This window comes from Mesoplodon bidens (genome assembly GCF_964165515.1).
Source record: "Mesoplodon bidens genome assembly, chromosome: 16".
In the NCBI taxonomy this organism is placed as follows: Eukaryota; Metazoa; Chordata; class Mammalia; order Artiodactyla; family Ziphiidae; genus Mesoplodon; species Mesoplodon bidens.
In genome coordinates this window covers 19,979,111-19,995,152 of record NC_138173.1, presented here as the reverse complement: position 1 = coordinate 19,995,152, position 16,042 = coordinate 19,979,111, and the positions used below count along the sequence as shown (strand labels likewise).

The 16,042-nt window shown below is 32.7% G+C and overlaps 1 protein-coding gene across 3 annotated transcripts in view; it reads right to left on the bottom strand.

The window, feature by feature from the left end:
* Window positions 1-502: 502 nt before the first annotated feature.
* The window catches only part of HNF4G (hepatocyte nuclear factor 4 gamma), a 127,980-nt gene continuing 112,440 nt past the window's right edge, over window positions 503-16,042 (bottom strand). For all 3 annotated transcript variants that reach the window (XM_081258620.1, XM_081258618.1, XM_081258619.1), the window contains 7 exons: window positions 14,466-14,572; window positions 12,750-12,905; window positions 8,885-8,972; window positions 6,729-6,881; window positions 6,131-6,367; window positions 5,053-5,175; window positions 503-756 (listed from right to left, as the gene is read on the bottom strand). In XM_081258620.1, coding sequence (XP_081114746.1) covers window positions 635-756; window positions 5,053-5,175; window positions 6,131-6,367; window positions 6,729-6,881; window positions 8,885-8,972; window positions 12,750-12,905; window positions 14,466-14,572 — 986 coding nt within the window. In that variant the 3' untranslated portion in view covers window positions 503-634. The remainder of the gene's footprint in view (window positions 757-5,052; window positions 5,176-6,130; window positions 6,368-6,728; window positions 6,882-8,884; window positions 8,973-12,749; window positions 12,906-14,465; window positions 14,573-16,042) is intronic.

Sequence of the window (16,042 nt, the reverse complement as noted above, 5' to 3'; positions counted from 1 at the left end):
TTATTTTAACATACATCTTCAAATATAGGCAGATTTCAAGGAATACCCAGTCATCTATGGAATGCTTATTTATAATTTTCTAAACTTAATATAGGCATATTTAACTGTAGGCCAAAAAGATACTTCTTAGCCACTGGATATCCATAAGTGATTTTTCTTCAAAGAAATGTACTCTATTCTACACTGACTGCTTTATTTTTTGAATTTACAAGTTTAAAATTTATTTAAAAACTTGGTTCATTTAATATTAATCTGGGATTTCTGATCTACTGTTAGCAGTCAAAAAAGAATACTTAGTTCTGCATCACATCACCATAAGCAATTATTTACAGATTTAAATTAATAATAAGACAACAAATGAAACTAGTACATAAGATTCAACTGGTTCAGGCACAGTACAAGTTTATATTATATAAACATATTGAAACTCAGATATACATTGGTTGCATCTAAAGGTTTTAAACAATAGCAACAACAAACAAAATGAGCATATAAACAAGAAAACAAGATACCATCTTATAACAGCACCATGAAGAAGCCTTGGCTAAGAGTTTGCCAAAAGTGCTATCCTGAGATATTTCAAGACCAACAACTTTTCACATTTATGCAGTGCCATTCAGAAGTAAACATATTCTCACAATTGCTTCTGTTTGGAGAGAGGCTGGTGTGAAATGACTGAAGCTTGATTTGCAGCTATTTTGTATGGTTCTTGTCCAGAGCCTTGAGGTGGGGAAGGAAGCGGGGTTTCTGGAGTTGCTAAAAAAAGAATCAGAGAATTGTATGTAATGGTGACAATCACCTTGGCCCATCCCATTAAGTCCTGCATGACACCAATATGCATTACATTATTTTGGATATGTTTTTAAAAGATCATATATAAAGTAGTGATTATAATACATTATCAGGTCATTGACATACTATTGGAGATGCACTCCCATCTTACTGTCCCAATTAGCATTAAACTAAATCATACTTAAAAATCTTGACAGTCACTTTAAGGTGTCTTCGGACTTTCTTAATAGCATTTATGAACATCTGATTCTCTCATAAACCCAGCAGAAAAAAAGTTAAAATGAAAAGAATTAACAGAAAGCTAGTTTTTTTCCAAAATATTACAATACAAGTTTTATATTGTAAATCAAAATTGCTATCAAAAAAGCACATAAAATAAAACACATTTGGTTTAGATTTTACTAATTCAAACATTAGATGACATAAAAAATTAAGGTAAGATAACTTTTCAAGTGCTTTGAAATCTATGTTGTAGTTAAAAGCATCTTAAAAATACTGGCTTTGTCACTTCAAAGTTATTCTATTACAAATACACTTGGTGGTCCCTTCCCCATCAATGCAAAGAGCACTGAGTAATTTAAAAAAATAAGTTACAGTTTGAATACTTCATTGTCTATAATACTATTTCTTTCTATTGGCAAATTTTAACCGTATTACAAAATAATCTAGAAGCCATTCTATAATTTTTTAAAGCTTGAAATATTTTAGTACTTGCATTATTATTCCATCTATTTAACAGAACAAATAGAAAATGTTTAATGATCAGACTGAGGCATTGCAAACTTCATAGAGTTTTTTTTTTTTTTCCCAAACAGTTTTTAAAAATTCTATACAAAATGAGAACAGTCCCTTTTTGCCTGGTTTTCTTTAATATATTAACTTTATATTATTAAGTGTGAATTAGCAGTTACTTAGAAACAATGTTTTTAGATATAATTTAATTGACAAAAGAATTACCAAATTTGCTTTAAAAATTATTCCTGGATATTTAGGATGGATCTAACACTCAAGTAGTCTGCTCTAAAAGACCAAGAAAGTATGCATGAACTTAAATATGTGTGTATGTTTGTGTTTAATGTTTTGCTTTGTGTAAAATATAAACTGTTCCAAATGAGTACAAGCAAAGCAAAGTTTTCCTTTACAAATGAATTTCTTACATATTATGTTGAGAGAGGGAAAATAAAAATAAAAAGTGTGATGATGTGATTCTAAAAAGATTAGGGTGAGCAAACATGCTTTTAAAATACTACAAAGCTAACATTTAAAAAGTAAAGGATTTAACCACCAGCAGAATTGTTAAACTTTCTTGTCAGTTGATACCTACAATGCTCAATGTGTTGTTAATGTGTTTTATTTTCCAAGTTTATGAATAACTGGTCTCTAGGAGACACAACTTCATAGACTCTTTGGCATGGTATTGGGCTTGCCTCTCTCTGCTCTAGACTATTAATTAAATGAAAGTGGTAACATCTGCTTTGCAAGAATGGTCCCAGTATGGAGGTTCCTCAAAAAATTAAAACCAGAACTTCCATAGTATCCAGCAATTCCACTCCTGGGTATGTATCTGAAGAAAACAGAAACGCTAATTTGAAAAGATACATGCACCTCAATGTTCATAGCAGCTTTATTTACAATAGCCAAGATATGGAAGCCACCTAAGTGTCCATTAACAGATGAATGGACAAGGAAGATGTGAAAAATATATATAGAGATATATTTATATATATTGAATATTATATATTTTATATATATATCATTTATATATATAATATTATATATTATATATATATCATTTATATATTGAATATTATATATTTTATATATATATCATTTATATATATATGAATATTACTAAGCCATAAAAAAGAATGGAATTTTGCCACTTGCAACAACTTGGATGGAACTGTAGGGTATTATGCATAGTGAAATAAGTCAAACAGAGAAAGACAAATACTGTATGTTTTCACTTATATGTGAAAACTAAACAATAAAACAAACGAATAAATATAACAAAGCAGAAACAGACTCATAGATACAGAGAACAAACTAGTGGTTACCTGTGAGAAGTTGGGGAGAGGGAAGGGGAAGACACAAGAAGGGGATTGAGAGGCACAAACTACTAGGTATAAAATAAGATACAAGGATGTGATGTACAATACAGGGAATATAACCAATATAATCAATAACTTTAAATGGAATATAATCTATAAAAATATTGAATTACTATGTTGTACACCTGAAACCAATATACCATCATAAATCAACTGTACTTCAAGGAAAAAACAAAAGAGAATGTTCCCAAATTAATGTCTTTCAACTACATTGGGACCCACAGATTAAATGTGTTATAATATACATCATTTGTATTTTTTTCTAACAATTTCATTTCTGTCTCTGTCATATACTCAAAGAACTTTGTGTTTCAGACACTATTTACACATAGATCTACCAGTGTGTGTATCTAAAGAACAGCAGTGATAGCATGCATTTCTGTGGCTTCTACTCTCCCTACCACTAGGTAGCAGTCAGATGGAATGGTACTCACTTAATTTTGTCGCATTGCACTGAACATTTGGGTAAAACAACATTGTAGCTAGTTATTAAGGGCAATTGTAAATTCAGTAGGCAATGCTGGTACCCATAATAATTATATCACAATAACTGAAGGCATCTCAGTGAGGTAGCTGGTTTAGTGTTCAGAAGCAATAGATCAAAAGTAAATCTGGAATTAATTAGTATGAATTCAGAAGCAATTAATTCTAGATATTTTGGTCAAATAGAGATTTTTTTAAATCTCCAATGTGACATATAAAAATAAAATTTGTGTTAAATCTGCAATAATATCAGATTAACTATCTACTAGCAACCCCTAGTATTTATATAGTCATTTTAGTTCCAAAGAACTAAAGGAAGCCTAATCAGCCCACGCTTTGCACAATTATGATATACACGAATGTCAGTTATCACAGCTTAGTTAAGTAGCACCAGTCCTTCAAAAACATGGTTCAAATTTCAGTTAGCATGCTAACTCTAATTAACTGTGAATATTGCATAAACTCACAAACTTCACTGTGTTACAGACTTCAGAAACTTCACTGATAACTCTTCAGTCTACAAATAATTACCTAAAACAATAGATGTGCATTTTGATCAGTGACCAATCACATCACATCCTTCAGTCTGTCCATGATTATTCAATGAACAGATTTCCTTCAGTTCATACACTGACAACAAACTGTGTAGTTGTGTTGCCTCCTCGTCTCCCTCTCAGTGACAAATCCACATGACAATTTGCAAAAATGGACAACTGAAAGAGAATTGGCCAAAAGGGGAGAATGTGCAGTAAAGAAACAAAAAGTGATAATGTTGGAAGTGAAATTCAAATCGAACATAAATGGAGTTATAGAAGAAAGAGCTGACGATGGAAATGCTGACACTACTATTGTTTGAGTCCCTAAAAATTCAGCCAAGAACTTAGTGAAGGAAAGCTTGTCAACAGAAATGAGGAACCAGTTGCACTGAAAAGGTTGAAGAGGTCCCAGAGGGAGTGAAACTGGCAAAAAAACTTCACATCAAATGGATTCTCAGAGATATTTTAGGACATTAAAAATGCAAAGGATAAAATGTTGGAAACTGACCCAAACTTCCAAAAGAGTAAAATCCATCAAAGATGCTCACTTCCTCTTGTAAGTCATTAGAAGAGAACATGGCAAGCAGTGTTCAAACTACTTTTCATTTTTTTTACAAAAAATAAAACACATTAATTCTCAGTGTTATTAATATTTTAAATTATGGTGCACTAAGTGTTAAAGCTACTATTTTTTCTTTTAGTTGCCCTATACATTTATAACCTATAGCTAAAAGAGTTCTTGATATTTTGACAAATATATTTAAAGGTCACAAGCAATCATAATTTTCCTGTTGAGTATTAAGACTCCTTTGCATGGTTCCACCTTGTAGAGTCATTTTTATGGTCCTGTACTACCCGGCAAAGCTAGGACATCCTGTATGTTCTTTTGTGCTCCTAAACCTATGAAGAAGAAAGATTTAGTACTCACATCTCCATTTTAGGGAGAAAACTCATACCTAAGAAGAATAAGTGACTTGCTTCACAATCTCCCACAATTAAATCTTGGAGAAGAAATTATATCCAATATTTATAATTTCTGGGCACAAATAGATTCTTTCCCCAAATTCCACCTTTTCTCAGGTAATTAAGTTTAAGAAATACTATGTTTCAAAAGTAGCCCAGATACTTACAGATCTGGTCTGTATGAACCAGGGTTGACATTGGACCCAAAAGTATAGTTTGTCCAGTTAATGGATCTTGAGATAAATGTGGGTGCATTGGATGATGGAGATGGTTAGCCTCACTGGAAGCACCTACAGAAGATAAAAAGATGCTTGCATTAATGATATTTAATCAGCAACAGCAAGTTTACCTTGGAATAATTGTTTTGATTGACAGCTTGAATATTGCTATTTTTGCAAAGTGCTTTTTGGAAATTCAAAAATAAATTAATAGAGCCACTGCCATGTTAAAGACAATGTCAGCTTTCACTGTACATTGGTTAGATTAATGTTGTGTCATATTATGTTGTATATTAATAATGGACCTTCTGTGCAGTTTCCTGGAATTGTTAGGTTTGCTGCCTGTTGTTAAGGCAATTCCAAGAATTACTTACCTTAAGTTTACAGTATTTGGGATCACCCTACTAGCATAAACAACTTTTATTTCAGAAAGATATCATTAGAAACACATTAAGCACTAGCAAACTAAAATTAAACTAAACTAAAATAAAGTGATTTTATAAGGAAATTTAATCTAGATCAGAATACAAAATAAATGATTTCTTAAGTTATTCCTGACATCTACTGCAGCAATGAAATCTTGTCTTTCCCTTTTCATTGTGTTGTGTCAGTTAATTACTTCAGGAACACAGTGTTTATTTTTAAAGTATTTACTATATATATTTTTTGGTTATGTTGCAATTCCGATATCCTTGAGCTTTTAGAGGAGTCAAGGCATAGAAAAATATAATATACTCCAAGAAGTACTAACAATAGGAGATATAGTTCTATTTACCATATTTGGGAGGATCTGAAAATTGAGGAAAGAGGGACAGGGTAGGGTAAAGATGGTGGAGGTGAGTACAAATGGAGGGGAGGTTTGAATGTGTTTAAGTATTTCTGTTCCCATCCAATGGGTTTTGCAGACTTTCTAAATATAAAATACTGAGTTCATTACCTCATGGACAAAAGGTAAACAGGTCAAGTTGCTCTAAAGTACTGTGGTATGATGTTAATAAATAAAGTAGAAATTCTTAAATTTACTCACCACCCAGTAACATCTCCTGAAGTAAGTTGTCGATTTTAACCATCCCAAAAAGTTTAACAAATTGTATCTGCTCAATCATTTGCCAAGTGATGCTCTGCAGCGTCGGCAGGAGCAGAAGCAGCTCCCCAAACCTGCCCCGGGAGTCGTACTGCCGGTCGTTGATGTAGTCCTCCAAACTCAGCTGCACTTGGAACCGCATGTTCTTAATCTTTACTGGATCACTTAGCCCTTTTGCGTCTAATAAAGGAATAAAAAGGGTAATCTAAATATTTAACCTTACTAGAGTGTAACAGAAAATATTCTAGTATTTAAAAAGTAGTTTAATTTTCACTGTAATTTTTCTTTCTTTTTTTTTTTTTTTTTTCAGTACGCGAGCCTCTCACTGTTGTGGCCTCTCCCATTGCGGAGCACAGGCTCCGGACGCGCAGGCTCAGCGACCATGGCTCACGGGCCCAGCCACTCCACGGCATGTGGGATCTTCCCGGACTGGAGCACAAACCCGCGTCCCCTGCATCGGCAGGCGGACTCTCAACCACTGCGCCACCAGGGAAGCCCAATTTTCACTGCAATTATTTTTAATGGAACTTTGGAAACAAACCTGGATCAAAAAATACAATTGCCTTCAAACAAGCATATTCATTGTCATCAATCTGAATTTCTTGAAAGGGTCGGACCAGCTCATCTAGAACCCGGTTGGCCACACGGCTAATCTCAACTTCACAGCTGTTGCGGTGAATAATGTAATTGTTTCCTAGGTAAAAATAAAATAAAATAAAATAAAATAATCAACCTCCTCACACACACAAAATTGTCAGATTTTGTTTAATTTTTTACAAACCAATATTTTAAATGGTCTTCCCTTGAAGAAACAGGAATACTACTTCCTCTTTCAAGAGCATTGTTAGTTATGTTAGAAAAACTTTAGAACACTTACAGGATCAATAACATTGATAATATGATCACATGCATTTTAACAGCCTCCGTCACTTGTGATAATACTAAAGTACAGACTAATAGCAAGCTAATTATTGACAAGGGAGAAACGAGATATAATGATTAGCTTTCCACTATATCAGTTATCTATCAGCGTTTTACTCATTAATGAGCATATTACAAAACCTAAAGAATCTCTCTTGCTTACAGTGAACTAAAAATGGCATTCCTTTAGTGGTCTAGGTGTATATACATGTAACCACTACTGAGACACAATTTTAATAAGCCTAAGTAGACGAGGCTGATTTTTGAAAATTAGCATGTATATTCTCATGAGTTGCCTCATTAAATAGTAAATTCTCTCTTCCTGGACTTGTTTAAGTAGAGACGGGATGATCTATTTACAGGGCTGTATTCAAAGGAGTTCAGAAATTGGACAGAGAACTGGACCACCTAATCCCTAAAGGCATTCTACCTTAGAAAGTCTCGGGCTATAATATGATACTATTATAGCTTCTAAAACATTAGAAAATTGGAAGCTTATTTTAGCCCCTAAAATAGCTGCTAAATTTCTGTTTTCTGGTTTTATAGAAAACAGAATATTCGGACTTCTTTCACTGCAGGCAAAGACAATCTTCAGTATAAATAATAACATGTGCAAAATTAGTCAAAAAATGTAGCCCTGCTCTTCTTATGGAAAGTTAAAGTACTTAATATTTAGGGTAAAACAATTTAGAACTATGTAGTAAAATTGTTTTGATTTCTATGTATATTGTATTCAGATTTATAATGAGAACAGTATTGTAGGGGAACTAAACATGCAAGAGAAAGTTTAACAGAATTTAAAAGCAGTCATATCATGTGGTTTATAATCATGGCTCTATCCTTTACTTGCTTTGTGACCTTAGGTAAATTTTCTTGGCCCTCATTTCTTCACCTACGAAATAGGCTGAAAATAATAGTACATATCCCTCAGGGTTATTGTGAAGATTAAATGAGAGAGTGTATATATAAACATGTAAAGCACTTAAAGCAATGCATCGTACATAGTAAGTCCTCAGTAAATATTAGCTATTGTGATATTATGTTCAATTTATTTATATTTGGGACAAAATATCTATCTCAAAAATGGAATAAGACAGTTTAATCATCATTTCACACAGCCAGAGGGAGGTTGAGCTTAGAAACATTAGAGAGATCTCAAATATCCCAACAGGAAACCTAACTTTATAAGTTAAGTAGGGGATCAGGGTACTTCCTTAATGAAGACACAAGCTTTTCCTTTGTGTCTTCTCCCACCTGCCATCCTACTTTTGCATGTTATAGCACTGCTCTTTAACTCTCAGAATTTTTCAGACATTGTCACAAAAATTTTTTTTTAACTTGGGGTTCTGTAGCATATCATGGGCAATGAGATCATAGGAGATAAACATGTTCCTTAGAAGAGTATAAAATAATATATATCATAATTATTAGGTAGACACTGAGAGTGTATGAAACAACACTGGGACTCAATAAGATGGTGACACAAATCACTAACTCTTTGTCCTGATATGATTTAAACATACCTCAATGTTATGTTTATTGAGCAACATCTTTTATTTTTAAATCTTAACGCACCCTGAACATCCACTCTGAACTTCCCTGAATTAACAGCAAGGAAAAACAGGGCTTGAGTGAGGACCTGACCAACTAAGTCCAATTTGTGAAGTGACAGAACCATTTGGCAGTGTCTATGAATGCCTGGTACATACAGAATAGGCCCCATGGAAGTATGAAGCATGCATAATTTTTTCTCAAATTAAAAAGAAAAAAACTTACCCAAAAGCAAAATATCTTTATACACCATGGATCTCTTTGTAGCTCCAAGCAGTAAATGTTCCCCTGCGTGAGCTCTCAACAGTGCCACCTTAATGAAAAATTCCAAGTTTAACAATTAATTATAAAATATAATGATTAAAAGATTATATAAGCCTGATTAACTTAGTATTCTTTAAGACTGGGGCTTTTTTTGCTTTAACAACTACAATATTCATAGATTCTTGCCATGATTAAGGCTTCAATTCTTCTATTTTTAACAGGTCAACAGAGTTTTACTTTTCAAAATTTCTAAAACTAACAAGTCAATACAATGGCAGAAAAAAAAAAGAAATAGAAAAAGAAAAGCAGAACAGTTTAGTGTTTGGGAGTGAATGGTGTTTGGGCATAGAGTCAAACAAACCAGAGTTCAAATTCTGGCTTGGCCACTTACTCCTGTTTAACCTTGGGTTAGTTGACCAGTATGTTTGGGACTCATTTGTTTTCATCTATCAAATGGAGATAGTGATAAAAATCTGAAAGTGTAGCCATGAGGACTAAAGGAGAAAATATATGTAAAACAAGATCTCTTATACATAATCAACTGAATAAACAAAAGCAAAACAAAGATTGGTGATATAGCGAAATGAGTATGGGGGATCTGGGTTCTGACACTTTCTAGATTGAACCTTTAGCTCTGCACTAAGCTCTCAAAGGAGCTCCATTCCCTGCTGAATATCACCAGTAGGAAGAATAGGAAGCATTTCAAATTTAACACATCAAAGTAATGCTTCTCCAACATCTTCATCTCCTTAGAAAATGGCACCATCATCCAAAATGCTTTCTCACACCCAAAACAAGGGTCTATTTGGATCCCTCTCTCACTGTACAGCAAATCCTAGTATTGTTTCTCCATTGCTACGGCCCCTGGCCAAGCCTTGGTCATTCTTTGCCTGGCCCACCAAACTACACTCCAAAGAGCTACTAGGTATTCCTGCTTCCTTTCTGGTTCCTCCATCCTAAGTCCTTCTTGCCAGAGCTTCTACGATGATATCTTGTAATAATAATAATCACTTAATATCACTCCTCTGCTAAAAACTCTTCACTGGTTTCTTAATGTCTTTAGAATAAGACCCAAAAACCTCAACCATGGCCTCACATGAGGTTATGGCTCAACGCTTTGCCCCCCTGCCCATGTCTCTGGTTTCATCTTACAACATCCTTTGCTCACTTTTCTCCAGGCACACTATGCCTGCCTGCCTCAGAGCCTTTGAACTTGCTGTTCCTGTACCCAGAATGCTTTCTCCTCAGATCTTGATATGCTTAGCCCCTTGTCACTCAGGTCTCAAGAAAAATCTTCTTTAATCCCCAATTTAAAGGATCTGCTACCACTCCACCCCCAGTCATTCTGCAACAACTCATCCCATTTCATTTTATAGAACTCTTCCCCACCTAGAATTAACTTACTCATTATCCGTATATTTTTATTGTCTGCCTCTCCCAAATAGAATGCAAATTTTATGATAATAGTGGTCTGTATTTTTACTGCTGGATACTCACAGTTCCTAAAACTGAACAGTAATCCTAAGAAATATTTGTCTGATGAATACACTGAGTGAATTTAACTGATATATGGTTCAGTTTTAAAAGCTGTTAAGTTTTTAAAGAGATTATAAAACTTATGCCACAGAGCTCCCAAGAGTATTAAATAAAATAATGTAATATATAATGCATTTGAAACCCGAGTGCCATATCCATAATAGACATTCACCAATCCATGGTTATTAATGTTATACTGTTAATATTAGTGTCAGTTAGTAAATGAAAACTATTATTGACAAGTTACAGAATTTCAATTTCCCAAGTTTTAAATCATTGTCTTCATACAGGTCAGCAACTTTTTTTAAAAAAAAGAGTGGTAATAAAAATATAAAACTGATAAATAACATAACCCTACTTATATGGCTTGGGGTGAGACAAGTAAGTTTTAGCAATTTAGCATTATTCACTCTGAAATAACCTTCTGAGCCAAGCTATCTTTATGATATGTCCACAACCATGACTCATACAAGGAAGGGAGTTACAGAACATTTTAAGAATGATTTCAGATTTCACAGTATTTTCTTGTTGTAACCAGGTGAAATGCTCTCCTAGAAATATAACTGCTAACTTTCTGTGATCACTTATTTTCCGGTTATATAAATATTTTGCCCTTCTTTGATTTTTAAACAATCATGTACTTTTCCCTTTGATTGTTTCTTTGTCTTTGTTTATCAATGATAAAGAGCATTGGTCAGAGGGTATAAAAATAGAAACTGGTTATATTATATATCATGCTTTATTTAACCTGGGGGAACTGGACATTTTCAGATTATTTACATCTACAGAATATTATATACTACTTAGAAGAGTTAAAAATGAATCTGAAACTAATAATCTAATCTTTATAGACTAATTAGAACATTAAACTTCTTAACTACTTTTTTTTGTTAAGAAAGTGGATTGTTTTATTAGAAACAGTGAATATAAAAAGGAGATTGATTTCAGGTAAGAACTCTTTAAAAATATTTCAAGACTATACAAGTAAAAACTTTTTACAAAGATGTTCAGCATTCCTTTTCCCTTGGTTCATTTTAAAGAACCTAAATATTTTATTTACTTAAAGACATCAAAATGTTAGACTACTGGTGAGTAAAGCCCCTTGAGATAATTCAAAATATCAAATATCTCAATTTTGAGAACTTATATATTTGATGCTAGTAATTAAAAGATTATATTATACTGATATACATTTTTTTTACTGATTTGAATACAGTATGTTGATAATCTGAAGTGTAAGGTCACTTGAGAAATGAGATCAGCTAATTTTTCTAACGTTCAAGTTGTATTTTAGCCACCAAGTTCTGTTACAATTCTACAGATTCAAAGAAAAAGTCAGATTAAGTCTCATCAGTGCCCCCACTGCTGGTCATTTTTATGGGTAACTAGCAGTTTCCCCCTTCCTCTCGAATAGTCAAGGTTTATAGACCTGTTAACACTGATAAAATGGCAGTACTTTCCAATATGTTTACATTTACAATAAATAATGTAATAATAAATATAAAACAGATAAACTTGAAGGTTGCTTACAGGTTAATTTATCAGAAAAACTCCAATGTGCATAGCCTTGCAGAAAGTCTGGGGAAAATTAGAGTTCATAAACTGTGAAGGGTAGAGACAAGTATCTTAGCTACTTCTTTAAACATATTGGAAAGTGAACTTTTAACTATTAACTAAGATATCTTAATATACATATGACAAAGTATGAAAATGTCTATATTAGGAAAAGATCACTACATCTAAATTCTATTTTCAGTAGATTTCAGAACACAATTCTACAGACTTTTTTTTTTACCAGATTTATACTTTTTATACAGTAAATGCTAGAATAAAACTGACAACATGAAAGGCACAATTTTATATGTTAAGTGCATAAAAGTGCCTACAAAGACACCAACACAACCTGTGTGGTTTCTGTCTAGAAGTGGCCTGGTATTTCTGAAGAATTTTATATGCACCTTTAGTAAACAGCAAGACACAATGGGGTACGATTTGACTTCCAGACATTTATTCTTCCAATACTTTATCTCACAATGGCAGTTATCTAATACCTGTCTTTCTCACTTACTTAAGCTTTTTAAACCTCAGGAGGGAAGAATATAGGCTTGATCAACCCTCATCCAATCAATAAATTTGTAAGACCCCTAAAATAGAATTTAAACAGTCTGTCTCTCAGTAAGCTTTGTCAAATATAGTAAATCTACTACAAATATAATTAAAAGAACTGAAAAACTTAGCAAAGTTCAAAAAAACATTTTTTTAAAGCATTCATAATCTCTTTAAATTATACCTGATCATCCAGTGGTAACTCACAAAAGGCAGGAATATATTTAGCCCATTCCACCAAGACTAAGAGCTGCTGTTTCATGGATTCACAGACATCACCAATACTGGCAATTTTCTTAATATTTATGTCAGTGCTCGCACCAGGGCTTGAGACTGAGATCTAGCATTAAGAAGAACATTATATTAATTCATCACTGAACATAACATAAGACCACTATTTCTCTTTTTTCTACAACTGCAATAAGTAAGCACCATTGAAGTGGGCACTATCATTGTCACAGTATCTTGAAATATACTAAACATTTAAAATTAAGAAATCAAATACCTATCAATTCAAGTTATATTGAGAACATTCACTGCATAGCAGCATGGTCTGGGAGTACTATCTTATTTTCTGGCCAAACCTGTAAAATAAGTTACCACTATTTTCAGGGAGTTTCATAATTCAAAATGGCTATACAAAGAGCTATGGAGTATCCACATGAACTATTTTGTATGATTTTATTTTTAATTGAAGATGATAGTTCCAATAAGAAAGCCCATCTTTAATTTGTTGTAATTTATGAAGGAAGGTTTCCATTGGATAAAGTTTACCAGCTGAGGAGAAAAGATTTAGATGAGAAGTCAGACTATGTTGCTGCATTTAATGGAAGCCCACCCAAATAAAGTTAAGAAACCAATTTTGACCCAGCAAGTTGAAAATCTTAATGTATAATGATAAATTTTTAAATGATATATAATTTTGAACTCTCTAAGATATAAGTAGTGTTCAAATGCCTTTCTGCTGAAAAAAAAATCACTTTCTAAAAGTTCTTCTAAACTTAATTTTTGAACATGTGTGTGTGTGTACGTGTCTTTCTGCAGTGTATGTCTATTTCCTCACAGTTCCTTTCAGGCCATTCTCGAAATACTTTACAGGACCATCAAGTAATCTTCAAGTAATTATGATGATAATGGTGATGTTAACTTCATCATTTACCCTTGTGTTATCAAAAATGAAAGTAGTTTCATTGACTCATTATAGAACCTGATTAACAGCTATTTCATTGTTTGCTTTATAATAGAAAAATACCATTAACATTTCTAATACGGGCAATGGTAAAATAAACTTTCTTCAAAAAGTTTCTTTATCTGATTCTTAAGTGATTTACTTTTATTTATATAACTAATCACTTATATTTTTAACTTTAGAACTGATATCCTCATTCTAGAAATTTCAAATAATAAAGTTTCTCCTGTGTTTTCTAAATTCTGGTTCTTCCCTTAAATACCTGTTTCCAAAGCAGATGTTAAGGTGAGTTCTTGAATCTAGAAGTCATTTTCAAGGAAGGAAGCTCTAATGATAGGCCTCAACTAAACACTCCCAAAGCTGTGATAACTGATTTCCAGATTCAATCAATAAAACAAGATACTGCCCCCAGGGCATTGTGCTATACATTAAGTATTTTAAATCAACCTTGCAAACAAACTTTTAACACTCAGACTGAAATGCATTTCATTTTTCCATTTAAAAAGTAGAAACTTGCCCAAGAAAATTCAAAATTGAGTCAACAGTCCAACTAATATTTTCAAAGTAAAATTCTTCAATTTGCATAGATATAATTTATTATAGTAATGAGCACATTTGAATGAACTTAAATCATTTTAATATTATGCCTAAATAAACATCTGATTCTATTAAACAGGGCTGGATGCTGGTGCAGCAGTAATGCAGCAGTACCTGGCGAGACCGAACTTCTGCTTGTGCCAGTGTGTTAATGGAGGGGATATTGCTGCCATCAAATGTGCTTCTTCTGGTGCTTATTCTATCACGTTCGTTTTGCACAGCTAGGGGAGAAAATCACAGCATTTACTGGTCAGTTTTCTTCAGTATATCTCAGAATATACAGTTTGAAGTAAAAACAACGTTACTATAAAAGTAGAAATGAGATGTCTCTAAAAGAACTTGGAGGGGGGTGCTTGAGGCAGGAAGAAAAGTATGACTGAAGGTATGTTTCATTCTGTACCATTTTTAAAGTAGAAAGAGCCAGGCTTGTCACTACAGTTCATAAAATATTGCCTTTTGGGACTTCATGATGGCACTCATGTTAGAAAGTTTTGGGTCAGCCAGTTCAGCCATGCTGTATTTTTACGAGGTTGGTTTTCCATTCTCTCAAAGTTAATAAAACCATAAGATAACTAGAAGAAGAGTACAACCTGTGAGATTGACCAGGTCAAAGATAAGAGTGTATTCACTGTCAGAAAATATGAGTCATACATTTTGAAACTCCCATTTTTCTTTTTCTTCTAAAACACTAGCAAAAATGGAAAGTAAATTTATTTTAGTTAAGGTGATTTTCAGGTCGCAATCCTATGATCTCTTATGAAACAATGTCCTCAGGACAGTTTACAAACATTAATAAGGCAAAAATTGCAGCACGTAGGGGTCTCTCTTGAGAACATTGAGATTAGAATATCAGCATTTTAGAACAATGAAGAAATATTAAGTATTTATATGAAAGTCTTCTAAGAAAGAGATATCTTTGTTTCAGAAAGGAAAAAAAAAGAATAAAGTGTATCCCCAAATTTTTTATTGAAAACTAAATTTTTAAAAATAAGGAAGAGGGAGAGGGTTAGTACGAATTAGTATACTTGTGATACATAGAATAATAGAAGTCAGATGTCAAAGTTGGATTTCAAACCTTAAAAGGTAAGATTATTTTCTCTTAACCAAAAAGAATGGAAACTAAGTCTGTAGTCCCTAAATTATTTACAGTAATGCTCTATCCAATTCTGCTGGAAAGATAAGACATTAAACTATCAGAATTTTTTTCTGTAATTATTCTTTTATTAAAGAAATTCATCAATTTCTATGCCAAAATCTACTATCTAACCAAACTTACTATTAACTATCAACACCACTAATTTGAAAGAGAAAATGTTAAACTTCTTGCCTTTAAGAGTGAGTAATCTTTAGTTAGAGTGAATCATTAATATTTTACTTTTAAATCATATTTACTGGTAGCTTACTTCCTCTCTCTCCTTTTTTTTTTTTTTTAACAAATATTGTCATTGACTTTCAGCCTAAACTGACTCATTTGGAAATGTATACATGGAGGTAAAAAGTTTAAAATGTAAGTTATGCTTTTATGAATTTTGTTTACATGATCGATCTTTAGAAAAATGCTAAAAGATATTGTGAACATTTGTAATTATCTTTCAGCTACCTTCTTTGACATAAAACCATATTTATATACGTTTCCATCTACCTAACCTTAATATTATGCTATTAGTGTAAATAAGAAAAATATATCTACT